At 47.5% G+C, this 27,315-nt stretch overlaps 3 protein-coding genes across 6 annotated transcripts; 2 read left to right on the forward strand and 1 right to left on the reverse strand.

Annotated features, from left to right (window-relative positions):
* The first annotated feature begins 516 nt into the window (after positions 1 to 516).
* KLHL11 (kelch like family member 11) lies at positions 517 to 8,282 on the forward strand. Its single transcript, XM_081218877.1, has 2 exons — positions 517 to 1,105; positions 5,561 to 8,282. The coding sequence occupies exons 1-2, from the start codon at positions 561 to 563 to the stop codon at positions 7,140 to 7,142; spliced, it is 2,127 nt and encodes a 708-aa protein (XP_081075003.1). The 5' UTR covers positions 517 to 560; the 3' UTR covers positions 7,143 to 8,282.
* Positions 8,283 to 11,525: 3,243 nt separating this feature from the next.
* On the reverse strand, positions 11,526 to 17,284 carry KLHL10 (kelch like family member 10; the record flags this gene model as incomplete). The annotated part of the gene is made up of 5 exons (XM_081218917.1): positions 16,901 to 17,284; positions 14,263 to 14,752; positions 12,564 to 13,181; positions 12,107 to 12,256; positions 11,526 to 11,897 (listed from the first exon to the last, which is right to left on the reverse strand). The coding sequence occupies exons 1-5, from the start codon at positions 17,197 to 17,199 to the stop codon at positions 11,526 to 11,528; spliced, it is 1,929 nt and encodes a 642-aa protein (XP_081075043.1). The 5' UTR covers positions 17,200 to 17,284.
* Positions 17,285 to 17,873: 589 nt separating this feature from the next.
* On the forward strand, positions 17,874 to 26,179 carry NT5C3B (5'-nucleotidase, cytosolic IIIB). Of its 4 annotated transcripts, none has more exons than XM_081220666.1 (9): positions 17,874 to 17,972; positions 18,196 to 18,294; positions 18,870 to 18,939; positions 19,026 to 19,072; positions 21,894 to 21,979; positions 22,524 to 22,613; positions 23,596 to 23,758; positions 24,607 to 24,807; positions 25,604 to 26,179. In XM_081220666.1, exons 1-9 carry the CDS (start codon positions 17,961 to 17,963, stop codon positions 25,712 to 25,714), a joined length of 879 nt encoding a protein of 292 aa, XP_081076792.1. In that variant the 5' UTR covers positions 17,874 to 17,960; the 3' UTR covers positions 25,715 to 26,179. The 4 variants fall into 4 exon arrangements, with proteins under 4 accessions (XP_081076792.1, XP_081076791.1, XP_081076793.1 ...); XM_081220665.1 differs by having other exon boundaries at positions 25,677 to 26,179; XM_081220667.1 differs by having other exon boundaries at positions 25,496 to 25,730.
* Positions 26,180 to 27,315: the final 1,136 nt, after the last annotated feature.

The following is a 27,315-nucleotide window of genomic DNA, read 5'->3' on the forward strand; positions in this document are numbered from 1 at the left end:
TAACTGTGGACCAAGCACTATGTAAAACACCTGACAAGCATCTCATTTAATCCTCACCGCGATTTTCCAATCTAGATAGTATCCCATTTTTAGCAAGATAAATTAGTTCAGAGATCATAAGTAACTTGCTCACCCGCATCCACTTAACTGGGGCTCAGTCTCGAGTCTTTTTCTTTTTTCAATTTTTACTCCAAGGCCATTCTAAACCCTTAAATAAAAATCCAGTGTTGCCACCCAAGACAACACTGGGTGAGGGTCTAAGGGGGCTTTTGCTTTACAAAACGATCACGAAGAGCACGCTGCTCTCTAAGGGGATGGAAACAGCCATCCTCCCAAGGGCGTGTGGATGGGCGGCCCCCGGGGAGACCGTCATAACTGGGGAGCAGTACGTTTGCACCTTACCTGAGTGGGGACGCGCTAGGTCGGGTGGGGGGGCGCATGCGCAGACCCAGCGGCGGCCGGCTCCGCCCCTCGCCCACTATTTATTCCCAGAATCCCTCTGTCGCACCAGAGCCGCCGGATCTTTCGGAGACTGCGGGGTCGGGGGCGGCGTCGTCAAGATGGCGGCGGCGGCGGTGGCGGCGGCAGCAGCGGCGGCCGCGGCTGCATCTCTGCAGGTGCTAGAGATGGAGAGCATGGAGACGGCCGCTGCCGGCTCGGCGGGGCTGGCCGCCGAAGTCAGAGGCAGCGGCACGGTGGACTTCGGGCCTGGGCCTGGCTTGTCTGCAATGGAGGCGAGCGGGGGCGACCCGGGCCCGGAGGCCGAGGATTTCGAGTGCAGCTCTCACTGCTCGGAGCTGTCATGGAGGCAGAACGAGCAGCGGCGCCAGGGCCTCTTCTGCGACATTACCTTGTGCTTCGGCGGTGCGGGAGGCCGCGAGTTCCGGGCCCACCGCTCGGTGCTGGCCGCCGCCACCGAGTACTTCACGCCCCTGCTCTCGGGCCAGTTCTCCGAGTCCCGCTCGGGCCGGGTGGAGATGCGCAAGTGGAGCTCCGAACCCGGGCCCGAACCCGACACGGTGGAAGCCGTTATCGAATACATGTACACCGGGCGCATCCGCGTCAGCACGGGCAGTGTGCACGAGGTGCTGGAGTTGGCCGACAGGTAGGTGGCGGAGGCGGGATGTGCAGGGCCGGGGTGGGGATGCTCGCCCACCGAGGGCCGCATCCAGGGAGGGCGCAGGAGAAGGCGGGGAGGGCAGTGCCCAGGGTGGGCTCGAGTGAGCCCTGACGAAGTGCATTCGTTTGATACTTACTGAGCGCCTGCTGTGTGCTGTGGGGCCGCCCCTGCGCTGGGTGCTGAGGTTGCAGCCTGCCAGTCCGGCGAGGGCGCCCTGTCAGACTCCAGGCGAAGGGACAAAGGCAGTGAAGAAGAAGGTCCGTATGTAATGAGTACTGTGTGGACATTTAAAAAGGATGAAAGGATAGTGATTGCGTAGAAGAAAGACCTTTCTGAGGAGGTGACCGTTAAACAGACCTTTAAACGGCAACGGAGTACTGGCCATGCAAAGATGGGGAATGACCATTCCTGGCAGATAGCGCCGAGTCCCTCGGGCGGAACCTCATTTGGCTTAGAGAAGAAGTAAAAAAGGAAAACTCAGTGATCTAGTGGGTGAAGGGGAGAAGGGTGTGTGAAATGTGTTGGAAAAAGGAGTTTGGATTTTACTGGGTGATGGGAAGCTGGCTAAAGAAATGATCTGATTTAAATATTTTTAAAGATGTTTGTGCTGCTGGGGAAGATGGATTGTAGGGGGCCCAGATGGATGTTCCAGGGACTAGGTAGGAGGCAGGTGAATGCAGTTTGGAGATGGGGAGGAGTCTTTTGGGGCAGCATTATGTTACACATTCGTTATTTGAACAAATACCTATTGAGTACCTATTATGCATCAGTTCAGACACTGGGATCTAAGCTGCTGGGAATTCAGCAGTGAACAAAACAGACAAAAGTCCCTTTCCACATTGCACTTACATCGGTAGATGGACAATAAATAAAACAGCATGTTAGGTGATTGCTAGAGCTGTTTTGAAAAATAAAGAATGGTGGAGCATATAGAAAGTGCTGGTGTAAAGGAGCTGTTTTTTGGGGGGTTTTTTGTTTTGTTTTGTTTGCGGTACGCGGGCCTCTCACTGTTGTGGCCTCTCCCGTTGCGGAGCACGGGCTCCGGACGCGCAGGCTCAGCGGCCATGGCTCATGGGCCCAGCCGCTCCGTGGCATGTGGGATCTTCCCGGACGGGGGCACGAACCCGCATCCCCTGCATCGGCAGGCGGACTCTCAACCACTGCGCCACCAGGGAAGCCCTGGAGCTGTTTTTAAAATTGGATGGATAGAGAAATCCTCGTGAAGAAGACATTTTGCAAAGAACCGAAGGAAGTGAGGTTAAGGGTGTTTCAGGTTGGGGACACAGGTGCAGAGACCCTGAGATGGTGCTTGTCCGGGTGTTAGAGAATAGCAGGAGGCCAGTGTGGCTGAATCAAAGGGTTGCAGGGTGAGAGGAGTAAGAGAGGCCTGAAGGTGGTAATGGGGATGGATCCGGATCCCACAGGGCCTTGTCAGCCTGTGGAAGGACTTGGGCTCTTACTCTGAATGACGTGGGAAGGTTCGGGGTGGAGGAGTGATGCGGTCTGATGTGGAGAATGCTGCTGTGTTGAGAAAAAGGATGAGGTGGTGGGGAAGGGGCTGCAAGGGCAGAAGCAGAGAGACGAGTTTAGGAGGTTGTGGCAATGGTGGTGGAGGTTTCGATTGAGGAGGAGAAGGAAAATTGATGAGAAATGCTTTGATTCTAGACATATTTTGAAGGCAGAGGAGATGAATTTGCTGATGGATTTGATGTGGGGGGTTAGGGAAAAGACTGCTAGTTTTTTGACCCACTGGAAAGATGGAGTTTGTTCATTATTTATTAAGATGTGGAAGACTGCAGGAAAGTGTTTGGGAGGAAAATCAGGAGTTTGGTTTTTGGTCCAGGAAATGTCTAGTAGGCAGTTGTATAGAAGAGCACTGGGAGCTACAGATTGGAGGGAAATTAGCATACAGGTGGCAATTAAAGCCTCGGGACTGGATGAAATTACTTAGGAAGAGAGTGTAGATAGGAAAGAGAAACAGCGGGACTGAGCCCTGGGGTTCTCCAGAATGGTAAAGAGGAACCAGCAGAGGAGACTGATCCCATGGAAACCTAAAGTGTGTCAAGGAGGGAGTAGCCAATCATGTCAGCTCTGTCAACTGTAAGTGATCATTGGATTTGGTGATAATAGAGGTCCTTGATGGCACTGACAAGAGCCATTTCAGTCTGACTGTGAAGAGGATCAGAAAAGTGATACACGTGGACATGTGTGGAGAGGAGTCCAGGAAGTTCTTCCCCCCCGCCCCCAAGATAGGAGATAGTGGAGCATGTTTGTGTGCTGATGAAAAATGAATCTGTGGAAGAGGAGAAATTGATGTTACAGGACCAAAGTCCTTGAAACCAAGAAGGGGATAGAATCCGTATTAAAAGTGGAGAAGTTGGACTGGGAAGGCAGAGTATAGCGTACAGCTGTTAGGCAGACAGATTGGATAGTGGGAGAGAATTCCCCGGCAGTCCAGTGGTTAGGACTAGGTGCTTTCACTGCCGGGGCCCGGGTTCAATCCCTGGTCGGGGAACTAAGATCCTGCAAGCTGCGAAGTGTGGCCAAAAAAAAAAGATGGCGGGAAGATGAAGTTTTTGCCTGACTGCTTCTGTTTTCTCAGAGCATGAGATTGGGTCATCTATTTGAGGGTGCGGTTGGGTGGGTGGATATAGGTCTGAGAGAAGAGAGGGAGGTTTGTTGAATGCAGATGGATAAAGAAGGGTCATTGCACTCATTCAAGCTACGTTTGCTTCTGTCATGTGAGCTTGTGTTCTTTCAGATTTACTGCTGCTTTACTGGAGAATTGGGGCGAGGAGAGGAGGGAACACCGCAGACAGTTGACTTAAAACTTTGACTTCTCTCCTTATGTCAGTTGCTGAGCAGCTGCCTTGTGTTTGGCATTAAGTGCCCTGCAACTATGAGATCCAGTCTGGCCCGTCAGCTCTGAGGCAGGATTCCTTTACGACCTCCCCACCTCCCCCCATATACTCTTCCTGCTGATCGTACCTACCTTGCAGGCACTTACAACCTGAAGAGATACTAGGAAGTGCCCAGCATGATGCCTGTCACATGGCACATGCCTAGTATACAGCAGCTGTTATTTTCATGGAGCAGTATTTCCAAATACCTGTCCAAGGGAATACGTGTCGGCTTACCTGGAGTGCCTGCCAAAAGTCAGAAGCCGGGGGTGGGGCAGCCCCGGAAGGAGTGACGCCGTCACCCAGACATGTTTGAGAGCCGCTAGAGCTCTCACCACTCAACCTTGTCTTTGTCTTATGTCTGAGATGGTGTGTTCTCTGGAGAGGGTGAAGGGAGCCTGTCTTGAAATTCATCTTCATGTCGCAGTCAGTTATTAAGCACAATAATCATAATAGCACATGGTTACTGAAGTGAGAGAGGCCTGGACTGATGAAGGCATTCCTTTTTTTTTCTTCTTTGGCCGTGCCAAACGGCCTGTGGGATCTTGGTTCCCCAACCAGGGACGGAACCCGCGCCCCCTGCAGTGGAAGCACGGAGTCTTAACCACTGGGCCCCAGGGAAGTCCCAGTGAAGTCGTTCTTACATTATTTCATGTTCTCAGTTCTGAGGACTTACTCTTTAGCAGTGGTCTCAAATTGGCCACCCTTGGGGCTGAATTCTGCCAGATTAATTTATGTGAGCAAACAACATCTGGTCAGCTACATGCCAAACTACTTTCTTTACTTTTTTAACGTGGACCATCCTACACGTTTTCTGTTGTTGTTTTATTTCCTGGCTTCTTCAGATATTTTCGTTTGCCTTGCCTCACCTGCTTTAATGAGAACCCAGCTCAGGACAAAACCCCTGAGCACCACCCCTGCCCCCACCCCTGGGCTACTCAGGGAGAAAGCTCTGGTGAAGAGAAGATTAAAACCTCTGACACAAAGCCTGCACCGCCATTCCCTCTGAGAGCTGACCAAACAGCCTCCCAGGAGTCACAGTTCCTGTACCATGTAGCTGATGCTAAAGAAATTCCCTTCACTGAGACCCAGCCTCATCTAAGAAGAGGCTGGTTGCTGGCAAAGGACTAGGGCAGGATGGCAGAGACAAGACTGGATTGGGATTTGCCTTTGCCAAGGGCAAGTTAAAGTGGAATTAAAGTATGGGACTGTTGTACTTTATTAATGGATATGTTCTGAAACACCTTACATGATCAAAAACTCTGTTTTGTGTGTGTGTATTACACATACTTTGTATAATATATAATACATATAAACTATCTAATGGAAATAATTTAAAATATATAAAGATGATTTTTATGTATGCTTTTAAACCTACTTCTCAGCACAGTCCTTTTTAATTTGGGAGGATATGCTTTTTTCAGTTGTGCATGAAGTGAGATGAAGCTTACATTTCAGTTTGTATAATTCAGATGCTCTCAAAGTGCAGCCACATAAAATATGCACATTTGAAAATTCTTTCTCTTTTTCTTGATTTTAGGTTCCTATTAATTCGTTTAAAAGAATTTTGTGGAGAATTTCTCAAGAAAAAACTTCATCTCTCTAATTGTGTGGCCATTCATAGTTTAGCTCACATGTATACTCTAAGCCAACTTGCTCTGAAAGCTGCGGATATGATACGGAGAAACTTCCACAAAGTAATTCAGGATGAGGAATTTTATACTTTACCTTTCCACCTCATTCGAGACTGGCTGTCGGACTTGGAGATTACAGTTGATTCTGAAGAGGTTCTATTTGAAACAGTTTTGAAATGGGTTCAGAGAAATGCTGAAGAGAGAGAGAGATACTTTGAAGAACTTTTTAAGTTGCTCAGATTGTCCCAGATGAAACCTACTTACCTTACTCGTCATGTCAAACCAGAGAGGCTGGTGGCCAATAATGAAGTTTGTGTCAAGTTAGTGGCCGATGCAGTGGAGAGGCATGCTCTTAGAGCCGAGAATATACAGTCTGGCACGTTCCAGCATCCCGCTTCTCATGTCTCATTATTACCTCGCTATGGGCAAAACATGGACGTGATCATGGTCATTGGAGGCGTGTCAGAAGGAGGGGACTATTTAAGTGAATGTGTGGGATATTTTGTCGATGAGGACAGATGGGTAAACCTGCCCCATATTCACAATCACCTTGACGGACATGCTGTTGCAGTAACAGAATCCTACGTGTATGTTGCTGGGTCGATGGAACCAGGGTTTGCTAAAACTGTGGAAAGGTATAACCCAAACTTGAATACCTGGGAACACGTTTGTAGTCTGATGACAAGGAAGCATTCTTTTGGACTAACAGAAGTCAAAGGGAAGCTCTACAGCATTGGAGGACATGGCAACTTCAGTCCTGGTTTTAAAGATGTGACCGTTTATAATCCCGAGCTTGATAAATGGCACAACTTGGAATCAGCACCGAAGATTCTTCGAGATGTTAAAGCACTAGCCATTGAGGACCGGTTTGTGTACATCGCTGCCCGCACTCCTGTGGACCGGGACACTGAAGATGGGTTAAAGGCTGTCATCACTTGTTATGATACGGAAACTCGACAGTGGCAAGATGTGGAATCTTTGCCACTTATTGACAATTACTGCTTTTTCCAAATGTCTGTGGTCAATTCAAACTTTTATCAGACAGCCTCATGCTGCCCCAAGAGTTATTCTTTAGAAAATGAAGAGGCAGTAAGAAAAATTGCCAGCCAAGTTTCTGATGAGATCCTTGAGAGCTTACCTCCAGAAGTCCTAAGCATCGAAGGCGCGGCCATTTGCTATTACAGAGATGACGTTTTCATTATTGGAGGCTGGAAAAACAGTGATGATATTGACAAACAGTATCGGAAGGAAGCTTACCGATATTGTGCCGAGAGAAAGAGGTGGATGCTTCTGCCTCCCATGCCACAGCCTCGTTGTAGAGCCACGGCCTGCCATGTGAGAATCCCATACCGGTACTTGCATGGCACTCAGAGATATCCTATGCCTCAAAACTTAATGTGGCAGAAGGACCGGATCAGACAGATGCAAGAAATACATCGACACGCCCTAAACATGCGCCGAGTGCCAAGCTCTCAGATAGAATGCTAGGTTCTCTGATATGTGCAGCTCAAAACAGTTATACCTGTTCACGAGGCTGAAGATACCCAGACTGTTACTTGAAAAAGTATGTCGATGACTTATTTTCTACATGAACTGATCATCGCCCCAAATAAAGGAAATACAGTCAAAAACTGAAGAGTGGGAAGATCAATTCAATACATGGTAATTTTTGTTAGTTTGCGGTCTTTATCCATTTTTGGTTTGTGTGTGTGTTAGCTGAATAAGATCTTATTAAAGATAAGTGGAAAAACCAGGTGCAGTTACTTGACTGTCTGCCAGCAAGTTATAGCTCCTTTGTCTTAGGGTCTTATGCTTTGAACATGCTTTAAGCACCAGTTATATTTGCACATTTACTTTGATAATCTTTTTCATTTTTTTCCCGCATGCTTGGTTTTGACAAGATCAGAATTTATGTATTGAGCCGTCATCTACAGGAGGTATGTGCAATAGTGAGATTGAAATTTGAAGGAAAAAGCACCATATTTCAGCAAGATGATTTCAGAATGTTTGCATTGATACTTTTTTGTATTTGCTTATCTACAGATGCTGTCTTGTTTATTTCTAGAAGAGATGATTGATAAGAAATTTGTGATTGGCTCATGTATTTTTTGAGTATTTTTCATTTCTTCAGCAACTATGTTATAAACTTCAGGTCATCACTCTGAGACAGGGGTAGTTGGCAAGAGCACTGATCTTTAGCTGATGGACTGAATACAGAGGAAGTTATATCTGTGAAATTTGTTTCTCTAAGAAGAAAAGTATTGTTAGTCTAGAGTAAGAAATCAAAGGCACTGAAAAATTTAAAACCGCTTTTTTCGGGAGTTGCGGGCTTATTTGAAGATAAATTAATGAGTGTAAATAATGCCAATGACAATCGACACAATGCCTTCAATTTTAAATTCTGCTCTGATGCATATTGTCTGGAATCCTTACCATTCCTTTCTAAAAGAAACTTTTTTCAAAATGGGAAGGAAGTAACAATTTAGAGAAATGTTGCTAAAGAGAAGCCTTATTATTTCTCAGCCTGGATTATTACGGTGTTTTATCCAGTTGCCCTAGACTTTCATTGGAACTTTGCCTGAGCCTAGAATACTACATTTGGGTGCATAATTATGGCTCTTAAAAATTTATCACCTATGGTTATCTTTTATTTATTTTTATGCATTCTTCTGATACTCTTATCTGTGCCCAGGCTTTATGCAAATTAGCACTTAGGTTGACTTCTGGCACTCAGTTAACATAAGGGACTCCTGCTCTAACGGTTTGAAGTGTGGGTCCAGTATACTTTTCTTGTTTCTTTCAGAATGTCTCTACCTTCTTAGACATTCTGGAATACCATTCTAGAAGGTGAATTCCAAGTACAGTGATTTTTTTTTTTCCCTAGTCCATTATAGTTAATCTTACTAGTTGGATCAAACATCAAAAGGAAAAAAAGCACAACCAGGAATTTTGGCTCTCAGTGTGCTGTGAGACTATTAATGTTTAGCCCTTGGACTCTATACTGAGAACTTAACTGAAATTTCTGAATTGGTGTCCCTGCGTAGGACAAAGTTTTTCAATACTGTGTTGGAAATCTGCTTTAAGACCATTTAATTTAGGCTGGGGTAGGGATGGGAGACTGCAAGTCTATTTCTATATGAGGGTATATTATCCTACCCCACCTCTACTGTTTTCTTAATTTCCATTTATTTGTAGTTATTTTAATAAAAGCTATTTGGATTCTGAGAAGTGCTAAGTAGTTGTGAGAGGTCTATGCAAGTAAGACAGAAGAGTTCATTGAATGAAGTTCTCATTTCTCTCTGATAGACTGTGCTAGCAAACTGCCTTTTCTTGGTGCTGTTGAAATAATTTAGTAGCTCACTAAGGTGCCAGTTTCTCTCCAGAAGGGTGTAAGGTTTTTGATTGCCCCCTTTTTTTTTTTTTTTTTTGTCTCAGAGCTGTCTTCTAAGACAGTCATTACCAAGTTATATGTAGGGTTATCTTTTTTTCACATGATGTGGCGGAAGTCATAACTCATAAGATTTAGGTATAATCTGGTTTTGAAAACGTGATTGAAACTGTTGTTTTTTAACTCGGCAGGCAGCCTAGGCCATGGCTGGAAAGAGAGGGTAAGTCCTTCCTTGCATGATGATGTGTGCAGGGTTCCTGACTACTGAATTCCTAATTTTCATATTTGAATTCACATGTGTGATTTCACATCAGTAACTTGTGTTTCTGAAATATCCTAACTAACTTGTTAATAAGGAAAGAAACCAGATTTGCTTAAGTCTGTTCAAGGCTGACATTCTGAAATTCTAAACTGGAAATAACTTCCCGCAGTATTTGGAAAGGTTCTGATTATGATGACCAGCCTAAAATGGCTCTTTGGGAAAGAAATTTCCTTTTTGATGAAAACTTAAAGATTGTGTTTGATAATTTAAGCAGTTAAAAAGACAGCTTTAAAAAGACAGCTTAATATGTATTCAAGCAAACCTCTTTTGCTTTTGTTTTTGTTTTGTAGAAGGAAAAGAGAGGAATTGATTATACCAAAAAGTAATAACTATACATAACTTTGAGTGAGGCTACTTATATCTTAGAATGGATATCCTTTAACTAGACCTACCCCACCACGGTTAAAAAAAAAAAAAAATCAGTGTATATATTGAGAATGTCAGTCATGAGCTTAGTGTTTAAGTAATACATCTCACTTGCAGTTGTTTGCATGATTAGTCTTGTGTATCTTGATACTCAACTTTGCTTTTGCTGTGCCAATTCAAAACTACTTTGCTAAAAAAAAAAAAAAACCCTCAGAATTCATTGACATCAGTTTTGTCTTGATTACTTGATTTTGTATTGTATTTCTGGGACCAAAAAAATTTTGAAATCTTTTTTTATGTAGGACAGAAGTTTGAAGAGATAGAAAGATAGTGTTTATGGCAGATTTCTGTTCTTTTGTATATTAAGCTCTTCAGGCTGCTGGTAAGGCAGTTTCTAGGGCACACTTTTTTTCCTCTTTATGTTTCTTGCTAGTGTAGACGTGGTATGTTTAAATACTTCATTCTCTGCTTCATAATTCTAATATGAACACTATACTATTGGTAGACACATAAGCTGAATTGTATGTTTTAGTTACTTGGCCTAATCAAGCATAACCAAAGGGAGGTTTTTTTTGTACGTGCCTCAAACTAAGTGTATCGGCCACATTTCATGTCTTTCCCAAATATGTAGAATTGTGAAGCAAGTTCTCTGCCTACACTAGAAACATAGGGTGTTTATAGGTTGTCATTTAAGTGTAGAATATTTGGAGAAACAGTTCAGTCTCTCCTCTTTTAAACTGTTAAACATTCTGTCACAGTTCATCACTCCAGTTTGTTACTTTCTTGAGAATAGTCCATTTTTGTTTTTGTTATAATGCTTACTATTATAATATGTTTTGGTCATTGGAAACAAAACAGCTCATAGTCGTGATGTAATACAGTAACAATAACATAATAGTCATTTTGCTTCAAGGAATTTAATTAGATAGCCAAATAACCACTCTTTGTTGATTACCTTTGTACGGCTTTTGTCTTACTCTCCATGACCATTACTGGAAATGTCTGACAGTGAAGCACATACAATAGAGCACTTGTTAACTTAATCCTCCTGCATAATGCACTCATGAAAAGTAGTGCTTGCTACATGGTTGAAGATCTTATGATCCATGTGCTGGGGCTCTTTGAGTTATTCGTAAAATAAATATTTAGTTCCAGTTGATAGAGTGAGTTTTCTGGGCTAACAGTATCAAGCCCCTATCTACTGCAAGTATAATCTTGACTGCCCCCCTTTAAGTCAGAGGAGATGTAGAATTTAGGACACTTTGAGACATTACATTGTAAAATCGCTTGTTTTATGTTCCTAAAGCTATCTTGTTCTGTGTTATAGCTACTAATCATCTCAATGTAAGTTTTAAATAAATGTATTTCTTTAGAGCTGATTTGCACTGTGATTTTTCCTTTTTTTAACTCTGCACCATTGAATATAATTGCTTTCTTCCTCCCCTCTTATTCCCTTCAGTCATGCAACCCTTGGCTCCCTTAAGTTGAACACTTTCCAATACTCTTACAAGTTTAAACACTGCATTTATTTAAAAGAAAGAATTCTTGGGCTTCCCTGGTGGCGCAGTGGTTGAGAGTCCGCCTGCCGATGCAGGGGACGCGGGTTCGTGTCCCGGTCCGGGAAGATCCCACATGCCGTGGAGCGGCTGGGCCCGTGAGCCATGGCCGCTGAGCCTGCGTGTCCGGAGCCTGTGCTCCGCAACGGGGGAGGCCACAACAGTGAGAGGCCCGCGTACCGCAAAAAAAGAGAAAGAATTCTTATTGCTCAGACGTTTTATTAGCTAAATGAAGAGGCTTATACAGGTAGGGTACTTGTCGAGGCGGAATGCTGCACTTCATCACACAGTGCTAATCCTGTGAAGTTTCGTCTAGCTGTGTATTCCCCAACATTGGCCAGCCCTGGTACCACACAGCAGCTCAGAGCACTGCGGTACATACTCATGTCATGAGCATCATACCACTCTTCGGTCTTTTCATCATAGCACTCCACATTAAAGGTGGTGGTAAAGCCATTAAAGCCACCCACCACAAACAAGAGGTCGTCTACCACCTCGATACCAAAATTGCTACGAGGATTAAACATAGTGGGGATCATGTGCCAAGTATTAGCCACTGGGCTGTAGACTTCTGCACTCCTAAGCCGACTAGCTCCGTCAAAGCCGCCTACCTGTGGAAACACAGCTGGCTGTTAACCATCGCTTCTGTTTGCTGAGGATGCCCTCTTTGGGGGGGGCGGGGGGGACCAGTGATTTCATACCTCCCTCTTCCACTATCTTCCATGGAAAAAAGCTTTCAAATTCTTCCCAGTGGTAGTGTAAACCTATTTGCTAACAGAAAATCTAGGGCTATAATTTTTGTTGTACAAAAGGAACTCACCGCATATACGTGTTCTCCATAAGCAATTACGCCTATTCCACTCCTCCTGCTTCTCATGGGTGCTATGACTGTCCACTGATTATTCTCAGCGTTGTACACTTCTGCTGTAAACAGGCATTCATTTCCATTAAACCCACCACATATGTAGACCTGTGCGAAGAGAGTTCCAAGATTATTAAAACGGGGGAGTAGAAAGAAAGGGTGTGTATGTGGTGGTGGCTGGGGGCAGGGGACACTTCTGATGCCAGTCTTCAGTCTGATTTTCTTTTCTCCACATGTGCCTGCATTGCTTTTTAATAAGTAAAATCAGAAAAGATAGTTACAAAGGGCCACTTAGCCGTTTGCTGAGGGAGTTAGCGTTGCAAAGCGAATACTGACACTTCCGTTTTCCACCCACTGTTTCCAGGCTTGTCTGCTTTTGCGCATCTCCTAACCCCACCTTCCCCCGGGGTCTTACCCTTCCATGGAGCGTTGTGGCACTCGCATCACTCCTCTGTTCATGCATGGGGGCAATGAGTGTCCACTGGTTGGTCTCTGGCTCATAACGTTCAGCAGTGTTGAGACGCACATAGCCATCAAATCCTCCCATGGCGTAAATAAAATTACTGAGGACTGTCACGCTGACATAGCAACGCCTGGAGTGCATCGGGGCCACCTGGTGCCACGTTTTCTCGACTGGGTTGAAACGCTTAACACTATTGAAATAGTCTACGCTATTGAACCCCCCAATGATATAGACGTAGCCTTTCAAATAAGCTGCCCCGTGGTAAGCACGAGGACTCTCTTCCTCACAAATGACAGTCAGCCATCTGTCTGCCCGAGGATCATATGCCTCAATGACATTGACGGGGCTCCCACCACTCCAGCCACCAATTGCGAATAGGATGGCGTAGGGCAGGCGGGGCCTGGTGAGTGGGTTGGTGAAGTCAGAATTGGAAGGTCCGTTCATGTTTAGGTCATACATGGCCCTCAGTGCATTAATGATGACTGGCTTGCATTCCTCACTGTCTCTGACATAGTCATTCATCTTAACGTTGTTCATGAAGTATTCAGCATGCATTAGAGCCAGGCGAACCTAAGAAGGAAATACAGGAAGTCATTCAGGTGAGGTATGGTGCCTGGAAAACCCATGTCCTTAAGCCCGCAGCTTTAGTCTCCTCTGAATGCAGTAGGATCATGTTTTGTTTTGTTTTTGTAATTTACAGCTCACCGTTTAAATATTTGTGTTTTGGAGGTGGTATACATTGGATGCTGAGAATGAGCGAGATAGAAGCCACCTCAAATGGTCACAGAGCTAGTCCATTCCTTGGCCCCTGGACAGGACTATTAGACCAGAAAAAGCTGTGGTCATTGTTCAGTAATTGGATATCTATGTCTCTATATGTAAAATAACACGAATTAGCACCAAATGGCTACAATTGAATGCAATACTCATGATCTGGTTTCTTGTCCAACTCCTATTTTGGTTGGGGAAACTCACAGAAGGAAAGGGGTGAGAGGAAGACCCTTTAGAATTCTTTTGAAGGCCTGCCCTCTCCTTCCCCCACTATCAGGGAGAATCTTGGTCAAAGAGAATATAACTGGGGCTTCCCTGGTGGCACAGTGGTTGAGAGTCTGCCTGCCGATGCAGGGGACGTGGGTTCGTGCCCCGGTCTGGGAGGATCCCACATGCCGCGGAGTGGCTGGGCCCGTGAGCCATGGCCACTGAGCCTGTGCATCCGGAGCCTGTGCTTCGCAACAGGAGAGGCCACAACAGTGAGAGGCCCGCGTACAGCAAAAAAAAAAAGAATATAACTGGAGCAGAAGGAACTAGCAATGCCAAGGGCAAAGAAAATTGCAAAATTCCAGAGAATAGCAGGGGATGCCTTCTGTAGATGTACATATATAAGTATATGTAAGTATAACTACAGCCTTGGAATCTGTCAAACATCTGAGTATGGCTCTTGGGACAATCCCTCTGGGATAAATGAGTCAAAAGTGAGCAATTAAGGAAATTCTCTGGCAGTCCAGTGGTTAGGACTCTGAGCTTCCACTGCAGGGGCATGGGTTCGATCCCTGGTTGTGGAACTAAGATCCCACAAGCCATGTGGCACAGGCAAAAAAAAAAAAAAAAAAAAAACACAATTAAGCATCCCACAAAAGAATAACTAAACGACCTTGGGTAGCAAAACTGAAATATGCTGCTTCCTATTTTGGGGGTCATGAGAAATCCATTTTAAAATGGCCTCAAATACAGCATCTTCTTGTTTGACGTTGAGCTCATCTTTCTCAATGATATCCTTAAGTTCAGTGACTGAGAGCTCTAAAAACTCTGCTGAGACTTTCACCATCTCCTCAAAGTTGTGCAGGATGAACATGTAGGCCTTCCGCCTCAGCTCAGGGCAGTAGAAGTAGTCTGTTAACTTGCAGATGCCGATACAATTTTCCAAACACAGCTCCGACTTGAGGAACTCACAGCAACCCCTGACAATACCCATGATGTTAAATTGGTCTGCAGCAGCCAGCAGCTTCTCCACGTTGTCTGGTGTGATGGGGATGGTCCGGGTGTACGCATATTCGATAATTAGCTTCATCATGTCGGGGGAAATGCCAGGGATGTTGTATACCTTCTTTTCAGTGTTGTTCCAGTTACTTGTAAACAAAGCTCTGGAAGAAAGAAAACTAGCAGTCACTGAAATATTTCTCTCTAGTTTGCCATGTTCCCTCCCCCCACCACCTTCTCTTGTTGTGGAAAATTTGGACATTTTCCAAATAGTGTGCACAATAAGTAATTTGGAAATAAATTGGCGTGAGGAAGCGGGGGGAGGAGGGTAGGTTTTATACAGTTGTCAAGAGAACCTTTCCAAGAACTTTGACTTTGGTCACTTTTATTCCTATCTTCATGATAAGTAGCCTTTTTCCCATTTTGTGGATGGAGAAACTGGTATCTAGAGCTGGGAGTAAGACCCAGGTCTTTTTCTGTCTCAGCCCATTGCCCACCAAATTCTATCTTAATTAAGGAAATTAAACTTGAGCAAATACACTTTTAAAACAAGTATTATTCAATCAACACATATCCAGAATCTGATCGCTTCTCACCTCTCTCATTGCTACCTTCTTGGTGTGAGCCACCACCAGCTCTTGCCGAGATTATTGGGAGTAAACCTCCCAACTGATCTCTCTGCTTCTGCTTTTGATACCTCCAGAGTTTATAGTCTTATCCCAGACACCAGCATGATCCTTATGAGTTTATGCTCCTCTTCCGCTCAGAACCTTCCACTGACTTCCCTGGTTACTCAGAGTAAAATACAAAGTCCTTACCAGGGACTACAAAAGACCTCTGAGATCTGGACCATGAATACCTCTCTAACCATATTTCCTCTCACCTTCCTCCTCACCTTGCTCCAGCCCTGCTGGCCTTGCTTTCCTTGAATACACCAGAGATGCTTCCATCTTTGCACTTTGCTTTGTACTCTGCCTGGAAGGCTCCCCCAAGATCTCTGTTATTTCCCAAGACCACAGCCCCTTGAAGTCTTTGCTCAAACGTCACTTTGTCAGCAGTGATAATCCTATTTAAAATTACCACTGACCACTCTCTATCTTCCTTGTTTTCCCTAGCACTTATGATCTAATATGTATTTTATTTATTAAATGCCTGTTCCCCCTACTGGAAGGTAAACTTTACGAGAACAGGAATGTTTATACATTGTCTTATTTCCAGTACCTGTCACAAAATAGGCACTCAATAAATAATTATTCAATGAGTAAAATGACTACTATTCCACAACAACTTATTGGGTCCCTACTATGTAGCTAGGTACTTCTCTAGGTGTTGCAGAGGACAGAAGTCCCTGCCCTAATATATTTTTCCTTCCTTTTTCTAGGAAGTTTAAGGGAATGTGGGCTCAGAGATCAAATTCTCTAGAGAAGAGGTCTGAAAACCTACAGCCTCTTGGCCAAATTCAGCCCAACTCTTGTTTTTGTACTGCACATGAGCTAAGAATATTTTTTACATTTTTAAATGGGGAAAAATATTTTGTGGCACCTGGAAATTAAATTCAAATTTCGGTATTCATAAATAATTTTATTGGAACACAGCCATACCCTTTCATTTAGTATTGTCTATGGCTGCTTTCCTACTAAAGGTAGAGTGGAGTAGTTGTGACAGAGACTGTATGGCCTGCAAAGCTTAAAATAGTCACTATTTGGTCTTTTTGTGTACCCTGCTCTAGGTCTAGATGAATGAGAATTTTTAGCAACGGGTGGCACGCACTTACCATATCTTCATCGGAACCGAGTACTCAAATATTTTCAGCTCATGAACAAAATAGGTCTTTTACTTCCTGGGTGACAATAGTTCTGGCTCAAACTCCCTTTTTCTTCTGAAAAATATTTCCTTGGTTCTTTCCCCTCATCCCCCTTCCCATGCTCTCAGTCCTTGTTAATTTGTCACCCTGTTTGAGATAGTCTCAGATAGGGGCTTAAGGGGTGGCTGAAGTGGCATTGTCATCTAGGTTTAAGTAGGAAATCCACTACAGGTGTCCAACCTTCCCAAAGTTTGCTTTGGGTGAAAATCAAAGAAAAAAAGCCTCTGGCCCACCAATAGTTGGTTGAAGTCTAGTTGAAAACGAGACAGAAGAGGCTCTGGCCCTAGCTGTGCCTCTTCAGAAGACAAAGGAGCCAGTCTACAGGAGCCCAGGGCTTTGACAGTGTCCCTAAACTTAAGATAATGGGGCGGGAAATATGGAATGAACCAAAATGTCTCAGAATGAGCCCCATCCCTCCTTTTGGCTTAGTCCAGCAACCCTGTTATACCTAAAGTAGGAACTGCAGCTACAGAGGATGTTCTTGTGGGCATTGAACTCAAAGCCATTGACCTCGATGACCACGTCGCAGAGCTTGCCCTCTAGCCTAAGCTCGTTGAAGACCTCACAGGTCATCGCACTCATCTTCCTCTCCATGTGAGGCTGGTGGAAACGTGTGGAGGCGGCGGCGCTCTCCATCTCCATGGCACCCTGGGACAAGCGGAGACAGGCTGCTCTCCTGGGATGTCGGGGAGGCTTGTAGGGGCCCTTTAGCCAGCTGCCACTCCTTCTTCCTATCACATCTTTCATACAGGGCCCAGCAGGCAGCCCAAGTTCCAGGATCCTGGGCCCGCAGTGAGGTCACTCTCGGCATTGTGCTGTCAGGTTCTGGAACTCTCTCCTGTCCCTGTCCTCCCCCACCTCCCCCAAGGCATCACTCAGGCTGAAGACCACCCCACACCTTCCGCAACCAACCAGGAGCAGGACGTGACCACCAACACCACATAAGACTTCTGATTCACTCTCGCTCCTGCTGCCCACTTCCGGTGCTCAGCTTGGCGTCTCTGTAGCAACCATCTACCTTCTTCCGCAGCTTGGCACTTGGCTCCCGAGACACTGAGTTCAAGGAAACCGAGTCAGAGGAGGCAGAAGGGAGAAGTAAAGCTGATGGGTTTCCATTCTGGCCCAGATGTCCAGGGCCCTCCTGCCCTCTGGACTGAGGCACTCATCTTCTGTGATGAGGAGCGAGCCCCGTGAAGGAAGCACCTTCTGGAATGTTCAACAGAATTCACTTATGGCTCCTTCACACCCCCTCCCATCTGCGGCCTTTTGGTCATGCAAACCTTAAGCCTCGAAACGTCCATTACGGTTAGGGTTTTTGTTCTAAAAAGAGTGGCACCCACCCACGTAACCCCAGCCTCTTGGGACACTCCCCGCCCCGGACCCGTTCCCCGTCCCCCCACCCCGCCCCGCCCCGCCCCGCCCCGCCCCGCCCCGGCGGAAGCGACGCCTGCGCAGTCGGGCCGCGGGGCGGTCTTTGTGCCCACGCCGCCAACCGGCCGGCAAGCGCCATGGCGGAGGAGGTGAGGCGGGAGGAGGAGACCGGCGTGGGGCGGGCCCCGAACCCCCGGGCGCTCCGAGACCCCCACCGGGCCGCCTGGGCCTCGCCGCGCCACTGCGGCCCGTAGGTGCCCAGGCCCGGCCGGAGCCCCCGCTCGTCCCCCGCGCCCCCGGCCCGGCCTCGCCGGCCTCCCCTTGGGCCCAGCGCGGTGCCGGGGTCAGCGGTTCTCTCGGGTCCCGGGACAGGTGAGCACCCTGATGAAGGCCACGGTTCTGATGCGGCAGCCCGGGCGGGTGCAGGAGATCGTGGGCGCCCTCCGCAAGGGCGGGGGAGACCGCTTACAGGTACCGCGGGGGGGCTAGGGATGTGGCCTGCCCAGTGCGCCTTCCCGCTTTGCTGCGGACACCTGCAAGCATGCTTTCAGCCCCTAGAAATGACCAGGTGCCCGAGGGCAAGCCTGTTTTGCCTTGAGGGAGAGCCCACCTGCCCAGAAACCTAGATTTCAAATTTCTCAGTAAGGTCGTGCTCTAGACAGAAAGCACCCCCACACCAGGCCTCCGGGTCTTGTTGTCCTCACTAGCCGAGGTTGGTGGGCTCCCCAAGAAGGCGCAGATGTGTAGATGGGCCAAAAGGTGGGGGCATCTTAGGAAGGACCAAGGCATTGAGATGGGTGCTACTGAAAGAGTGGAAGGGGTCCTGATTCTGCAGTCCCCACCCCCACCCTCAGAGAGGCTGGCTCTTCTCTGGGTGAGCACAGGTACTAACTAGGATTAGTTCTTCCTTCAGCGCTTCCTAACTCCCCCAGGGCTTTGCCCGCAGACTGGCACTGAGCTGTTTGGACTTCCATAATCATCCTCTCTGGCTGGCACAGGGCCACCCTGGAAGGAGCCTGTCTAGGCATCTCTCTTTTGCATTTTAGGTCATTTCTGATTTTGACATGACCTTGAGCAGGTTTGCCTATAATGGAAAGCGATGCCCTTCTTCTTACAGTAAGTCACATACTAGCTTGCTTTATTGGGCTCGACAGGATGATGGCTTCTAAGGGGCAAGTAAAAGGAGTTCTGTGTTTTTGCAGATATTCTGGATAACAGCAAGATCATCAGTGAGGAGTGCCGCAAAGAGGTGGGTTACTCCCTTCTTTGCTCAGAAATGGCTATCAGGGCTTCCCTGGTGGCGCAGTGGTTGAGAGTCCGCCTGCCGATGCAGGGGACACGGGTTCGTGCCCCGATCCGGGAGGATCCCAGGTGCCGCGGAGCAGCTGGGCCCGTGAGCCACGGCCGCTGAGCCTGCGCGTCCGGAGCCTGTGCTCCACAGCGGGAGAGGCCACAGCAGTGAGAGGCCCGCGTACCGCAAAAAAAAAAAAAGAAATGGCTATCATATATGACTTCCAGTGGTTCTTGGTTAGGACCAAAGGTTCCAGGGTTGAGACCTTAGAAGATGAATTTTTAAAAAAATTGTTGTTATGCTCAGGTGGAGCTAGTCTTAATACACTGAGACAGCTTTTCCTTCTTGGCCAAGACATGTGATGATGGATGGTTGGAATAGGCTTACTGCTATCTATAGAACTTAATAGGAGACTTCGATGTGTGCTGTGTAACCCTCCCACGACTCCGAGAGGTGGACAGAATCATTACTGTCTCCATTTAGCAGATGGGAAAACAGGCTTGGAGAGGTTTGAGCAACTGACCCAAGGTCATACAGCAAGATGCAGAGCTTGGTTTTCCCATAGATCTGATTCTGTTCCCGAACTCTTTCCACTCTAGTATGCTCTTGCCTTGATGGTATACATTTTCTTGGTAAGGCAGCAGGTACCAAGAAAGACTTCTGAATTAACGTCTCTGTATGAACCTCCTGTTTCCCTAAGACGCATACAGATACTGTAAAGCGATCCCTGTAGCCTTGGAGTTCATCTTACTTTGCTACGCGCTCTTCCCATCAGTGTCCTCTCTGCCAGAGCAGAGCTGTGCTAACCCTTCATTCCTCTGCAGGTTGCTGAGCTCTTTCTGCTACATAGCTGTATCATGTAGTTCCACCTGATCATGAAGTTCACCACATTGGTTACTAAGTGGGCTGTTGGTCTGCCATATTGGTCAGATCTTCTAATACTCTGTCATGATTACTGGTTATTAGGATGGACAGTGATTATAGATAGCTCTTCTGTTTCTACACTTGTCTCTCGGGTGATGCCACTTGCAGCTTAAGGTAGATTCTGGCTGCACCACTGATTACCTTTGGCAGGTCACTTCTTTTGGTTCCTCACGTCCCTGATCATAGCAGCTTCCAGAGAGCTACGTCCACAAATAAGACAATAGGTTTGGATGCCCTCTCTAGGATAAAGAAGCTAGAGAACATTAAGATTTGTGGCATTGATGGGTTCCTGAAGAAATTAATAAAGCAAAATTTATGTAAGAAATCTTTTTTCTTTTTAAAAATTTATATTCTGGGGGCTTCCCTGGTGGCGCAGTGGTTGAGAATCTGCCTGCCAATGCAGGGGGCACGGATTCAAGCCCTGGTCTGGGGGGATCCCACATGCCACGGAGCAACTAGGCCCGTGCGCCACAACTACTGAGCCTGCGCGTCTGGAGCCTGTGCTCCGCAACAAGAGAGGCCGCGATAGTGAGAGGCCCGCTCACCGCAATGAAGAGTGGCCCCCGCTTGCCGCAACTAGAGAAAGCCCTCGCACAGAAACGAAGACCCAACACAGCCAAAAATAAAATAAATAAATTTAAGAAAGAAGAAATGTATATTCTGTTGAATTCTGTTATACTTTCAGAAAAATGTTCTCACACTCAAGAAAACATTGAGAATCTTAACACATTTTAGGAGCTTTCTGTCTTTGTCAGTCTTTGTATTTAACCCTCTTTTGGACTGATGGTCAGGGACTCCATTTGATCTCATAATATTCCGAGACCATGCACGTATTAAAATTAAAAATTTTTTTTTTAAATAAATTTATTTATTTATTTATTTTGGCCGCATTGGGTCTTTGTTGCTGCGCGCGGGCTTTATCTGGTTGTGGCGAGCGGGGGCTACTCTTCGTTGCGGTGCGCGGGCGTCTCGTTGCGGTGGCTTCTCTTGTTGCAGAGCACGGGCTCTAGGCGCATGGGCTGCAGTAGTTGCGGCACGTGGGCTCTAGAGCACAGGCTCAGTAGTTGCGGCGCACGGGCTTAGTTGCTCTGCGGCATGTGGGATCTTCCCGGACCAGGGCTTGAACCCGTGTCCCCTGCATTGGCAGGCGGATTCTTAACCACTGCGCCACCAGGGAAGCCCAAAATTAAAATTTTTTGCTCAGTTCTCATTTTTATTGGGCACCGTTACTGACTGAGCCCATGCGACACATGATCCCTGAAGCAGCCTACCTAGATTGTGGAAGGTCCTGGCATGTGGAAGGTGACCTTAGCCAGAGGAGGTGCACAGAGATGCTCCCCGTGAGATTGTCCACCTGACGTTGGCAGTGCGATGAAGTTATCCCCTAACATGCTGTGTCCCAAGCTTCAGTCTTCTAGTTCACTTGAATGATTTTTGCCAGATCTGTGTAAATTACCCTGCTTTTAAAGATCTGGATGCAGTTAACTTGCAAAAGAAAGAAGCAATCTTTATGAAAGCATGAGTGTGCTATTCTAGTTTTTTTTCTTTTTCTGACATACATTAAAATGAATCCCAACCAACTAAAATGAAAAGTGTTTTTATCCATGTACCACCTCCCAAAGTTATCTTGCCTACCACCTGAGAAAATGTACCACATTTTGGGAAATAGAGCGTTAAATCAGTTCTTACTGATTAAGCGGGAGTGCAGAAGGATGGCCAGCTCTGCAGCTCCAGTCACTCCCTTACATGAAGTTGCATCTTCTAGGTGACTTTGTTCTCATGCTGGACTGTAGGACTCTGCTGGGGAAAACTTGATGTGGACTAAATGGCTTTTCTCTTCCTTTGGATGTCACAGCTCAAAGCGCTCCTCCACCACTATTACCCAATTGAGATTGACCCACACCGGACCATCAAAGAGAAGTTACCTGACATGGTGGAATGGTAAGTGATGGTGGTGGTGAGACGCCCCTGGCCCTCACGATGCTTGGTCTGGACGGGGGTGTATTTTTCCTGAGCTTTGGTCAGATGCAGGCTCCTTTACCTTACTGAATGCTTAACTGAAGGCCACAAGCCCAGCTGCTAGAACAAATTGTCCGGATACAGCCAGGCTACGTGTGGCTACTGCTAGAATAGAGGGCTCACCAAGTATCCTTGGAATGAGTTAGAAGCCCCTTAGTTTGGGGCAATAACCCTCCTAAGGAAACCAGTCTCACTGGGCAAAGCCCCAGTTCTCCATAGCGTGGGGTCACAGAGGAAGGGATTCAGAAGAGCTCTGACATCAGCAGCAACTTGCCCAGCTCTTGTGTTGCTGCTGTGTTGCTGTTTCACCCTCTTCCTTTAGGGACAAGCAGGGTCCTTCAGGAAATGGCGCTGGGGAAAAGGATGAGGCCCCCGCTGTCAGTACTTCCAGAGGAGACTCGGCCCTGAGATGAGAAAGGTCACTTAGTGGTTTGAATTTGGGGTTTCGTGGGGTGTCTGTTTCCAGGTGGACCAAAGCGCATGAGCTCCTGTGCCAGCAGAAGATTCAGAAGTTTCAGATAGCCCAGGTGGTGAGAGAGTCCAACGCAATGCTTAGGTGAGCTGCCTGCTCTGGAAAAGGTTTCTGCCAGACTGTTTGGAATGGGTTTGCTCACAAAAGAGAGGCTGGGAAGGATCGAAGAGGAGTCAGTTGCCGGGAGAGTCAGAAGCGATCTAGCACCATGAGTAGCTGACGTGGAGAAGGTCTTGCTTTTCCTCTCGGGACACAGCCAGAGAATTTTCTATCCTTGGGTGTGTCCTAGGATGCAGTCTGCTGGTAGTGGATGTGGTATGAATATGACCAGGGCTCCATCGCCTAGAAGAAACAGCATCTAGCTCATTTTTCCCAATGATAAAAAGACTTTTGGGGTCCCCATGGTGACTGGTGCTCTTTATCCAGACATGGGAGTTGGCTGACCTAGGACCCTTGATCATCCGTAGCCTTCACAGTGCAGCTGTCTGCTGGAGCGTTCTTTACTGGAGGAGGGATGAGGGCACGTAGAGGAAGGAGTCAACACGGGTGCCTTCCCTCAAGGATTGTGTGTCCTGATTGGGGAGAGACGCTAGCTCGTGGAAAGCCAGGAGAGTAGACACGTGCAGACCCAGTAAGTGCCTGGGTGGGTTGGAGGTGTTCCCCAGTGAAGCTCCCTCAGGATAGCTGCCTGGTTGTATTTTGCTCAGGCAAAATAATCCAGAAACAAACAAACAAACAAACAAAGAATGTGGTTATATGGTGTATATGAAGTTCAGGGACAGGGAGAGCAAATCAATGGTGATGTGACGTCAAAATGGGGGCGATGGCATCGACTGGGAAGGAACATGAGGGCATCTTGACCTGGTCAGTAACTACATGTGTGTGAACATGTGTAAATATTAACTGAGCTGAACACTTAAGATTAGTGCAGTTTAATAATTTACTCTATGTATTTTATACCACAATTGAAAATGTTTTTAAAAAAATGTTAACGATGTAACCCAAATAGAAAATAAAGAACAGTCGCAGAGACAATGCCGTTTCAGAACCGTTCATGTCACTTCAGGGATGGATACAAGACGTTCTTCAACACCCTCTCCCACAACAGCGTTCCCCTTTTCATCTTCTCCGCGGGCGTTGGGGACATCCTGGAAGAAATCATGCGGCAGAGGAAAGTGTTCCACCCGAACATCCACGTCGTCTCCAACTACATGGAGTTTGATGAAGATGTGAGCTGGGGCTGGAAGAGGGGTGGGGACCGCCAGCCAGGGTGCTTCACCCTAAACGTTAACCTTGATGGGGGAGCGGGGAGGGAAGGCAGGCCGGCTTCTTTGCCCTCAGCAGTTATTTATTTACTGGTGCCAGCTAAAGACAGTCGCTTTTGAAGGACCCACTCTTGGGTGTTTGGCTGACAGTCGACTCTGCCAGGGAGGACCGAGTTTAGGGCTCAGCCAGGCCCCGTGTCACTGTCATGGCTCGTGTGCCATCCTAGGTACTCAAGGGCTTGGACTTGGACTTGTTTTTCTTGAGCCAGAGGTGGGCTGCTCTGACTCACCCGTGTTCTGACTTCTTCCCCTTAAAACCAAGGCTGGAATTTTCATCCCTTTGACCTGTGGTTAGGGTGTGGCCCACAGCTGAAGTTAGCGCACATGTAGCCAGGCAGTGCTTGTACCACGGGCTTCATGCTTTCACCAGAGTAGGTGATCAACAATATTTGATGGTTCCTATTAGTTTAAACCAGGGGTTGTAAACTTTTTCTGTAAAAGACCAGGTAGTAAGTATCTCGGGCTTTGTGGGCAATATGATCTCTGTCACAACTACTCTGTTACAGAAAAAAGCACCCGTAGACAAGAGGTAAACAAATGGACCTGGAGGTGTTCCAGCAAAGCAGTTTACAAAAATAGGCCAAATCTAGTCCACAGGCCCTAGCTTGCTGACCCCTAGTTGGATCACAATGAAGTTTTGGCATTATCTGTGGCTTTCAGGATTCCCTTTCCTCTGTGGCAGAGACAGTGGAACACTGGTCCTGAATGGGTCCTTGTAGCCCTTCTGTCTGTCTCTTGTCTTGATTATTTAGGGCTTCCTAAAGGGATTCAAGGGCCAGCTGATACACACCTACAACAAGAACAGCTCTGTGTGCGAGAACTCTGGTTACTTCGAGGAGCTTCAGGGCAAAACCAACATCCTCCTGCTGGGAGACTCCATGGGGGACCTCACTATGGCTGATGGGGTTCCTGGCGTGGAGAACATTCTCAAGATTGGCTTCCTAAATGACAAGGTAGGTAGGAGACCCGGGTTCTTCATGGCTGGCTTCTCCTTCATTCCTGTTAACGAGTGCTTATTGAACACCTTCTGTGGGCTAGACCCTGTGTGAAGTATGAGAGGCACAGAGGTCAGACACAAGCCATAGTCTCATAGGAAACAAAAGAAATACCCAGTGGTTACAGCTGTGCACGAAGCACACGGCGTGACCCAGAGGTCAGAGCACGTCATCAGAGCCCACACTTACCGAGTGCTCACCGTGTGCCGCTCACATTAACCCAGTTCATCTGTACAGTCATACTCTGAGGTAGTGACTGTTATACGCAGTTTACAAATGAGGAAACTGAGGCAAGGGGGTTAGGTAACTTGCCCAAGGTGACATAGTTTAGAAGGTGGTTGGGCTGATTACCAGTCCTCCGAAATCATACCAGTAAGGCATGAATGAGATGGGAGATGTTGGTATTCAGGATGTGGGTTTATAATTTAGAGAAGGAGAGCATAGGAACAGACCAGAGGTTGACAGGGGTGAAAACCTAAGGTCACAGAGGGGCACAGTATGGCATCAGGCTAGAAGGCCTCCAGTTCTCACCCTCAGCCAGTAGGTGCTGAAGCCTTGTGAAGATTCAATCCAGATAGATGAGAGGTAACATCTGATATTTCTTGTTTCTAATCGTTGTGACGGTCCTTTTGGCACTGACCCAAAGGTTAATTGTGGCAGCCTGCATCCATGGCCATCTGTGTCTCCAAAGGGCAGTTCCCGGTAACCTTGAACTCCTCCTGGGGAGTCGCAGCTTGAATGCCCTCTTCCCCAGCCCCAGGTGCGCAACAGCGGGCAACGCGGAGGGCAGGGTGCTGGGGGACTCTCGGTCTCTGCTCCCCGGGCAGGTGGAGGAGCGGCGGGAGCGCTACATGGACTCGTATGACATCGTGCTGGAGAAGGATGAGACGCTGGACGTGGTCAACGGGCTGCTGCAGCACATCCTGCAGCAGAGGGACTGGACAGAGATGCAGGGCTCCTGAGGGCGGGCCGGGGTCAGGCCCCGCGGGCTGTGATGCAGACGGGCTTCACCGGAAGGCTACTCTGCTCTGAGCACTGCTCCTGCCTGTGCTGCAGAGAAGAGTCCGGGCGGCCGGGAACTGCTGGCCCACGCCCCTCCCTCCCCCTTTCCCTGGCTTCGTGGTGTGTGTTCTCCAGAGCCTTGAGGGAGCCCTGCCAGCCCGGAGGGCAGCAAAAGCCATTCCAGCTGAACTGTGGACCTACACAGTGTTAGCACTTTAGGAATCATTTGGTCCATGGAATCTTTTTTCCAGTATTTTTTAACATAGGAAGCTGCTCTTCAAACAAATCTAATATGTGAAACAGATCAAAATAAAAAAAGGAAAACACAGAGCTGTTCCGATTGGGGTGGGGTTGGGGCAGAGCCTGTTCCTCCTGGTTCTGGAGGCGCAGGAACCTCCGAGAAGCTGCTAGAGCTCCACGGAACACAGTTTGAAAACCCCTGAATTAGCCCAGGAGACTCTGAGCACAGCGAGCGCAGCCTAGTGTGTCTGTGGGCATCACGGTGGGCGGGCAGGGCTGGAAGGGTGTGTTCCTGACCTGGAGTGGTTTGACTTGATTCTCATGCAGCCGTTAAACTTGAAATTCAGCTGAGATCAGCTGAATCTGGCTGGCCCTGTATGCAGAGCCCCCTCTTTATGGGTCCCTAAAGTGATCCATCTGAGTGTGGATTTTCACTGGTGCCCTTGGCTCCTGTCCTTCCTCCTCCTCCACGGCCACTGAAGTGGATGACTTAAGGGCGGTTGAGTCGGGACCTGAAGGGAGCAGGTGCTCAGGGTAGTCGGATTCATTCCCTCATCTGCCTGCCTGGTGGCTGGTAAGTTGTGTTTGTCTGCAGCTCAGCAGAGAAAGTGATGGGAGTGTTGACTGAGGGCCAGCTGTGTGCACCCAGGTGCTGCAGGTGCCGTTTCACCCTCACAGGGATCCTGCAGGAGGTATGGGTCCACTTAGAAAGGACCAGTCCTTTGCCCAAAGGCCAGAGCTGGGAGCTCGAGCTGGGGTTGCAGTGTTTCCGACAGAGCCAGCCTTCTCTTCTGCATCACGCTGCCTCCACACGGACTTCGTTCAGGCTGTCCTGTTAGGCTTGGGGGAGGGTGGTTATCCTCTGAGGTTGTCACCTCTGTCGACCCCGGGGTGCTCTCTGTGCTTTGGGACCAGGGAGTATCATTCACTGGCGACCATGGGGAGCAGCTCCGTCTCTCGGGGGATCTTGGGCAAGAGCTTGGTGCTTGGGGGGGCAGTTTGGGGTGTGAATCCAGTCATCTCTCCCAAGCATCCCCTCCACCCCACCCCCTTGGATGGCTTGGGTCATCTCTGTCGCACTGGCCAGAGTCCAGCCAGGCAGGTGAGGGCAGATGGCCTGATTAGTGGCTGAAGCAACTCCTTCCTCAAGACACCAGAGGTTTGAACTCAATAACCTTTTTTTTTTTTTTTTTTTGCGGTACGCGGGCCTCTCACTGTTGTGGC

The sequence above is a fragment of the Mesoplodon bidens genome, assembly GCF_964165515.1.
Source record: "Mesoplodon bidens genome assembly, chromosome: 19".
NCBI lineage: Eukaryota > Metazoa > Chordata > Mammalia > Artiodactyla > Ziphiidae > Mesoplodon > Mesoplodon bidens.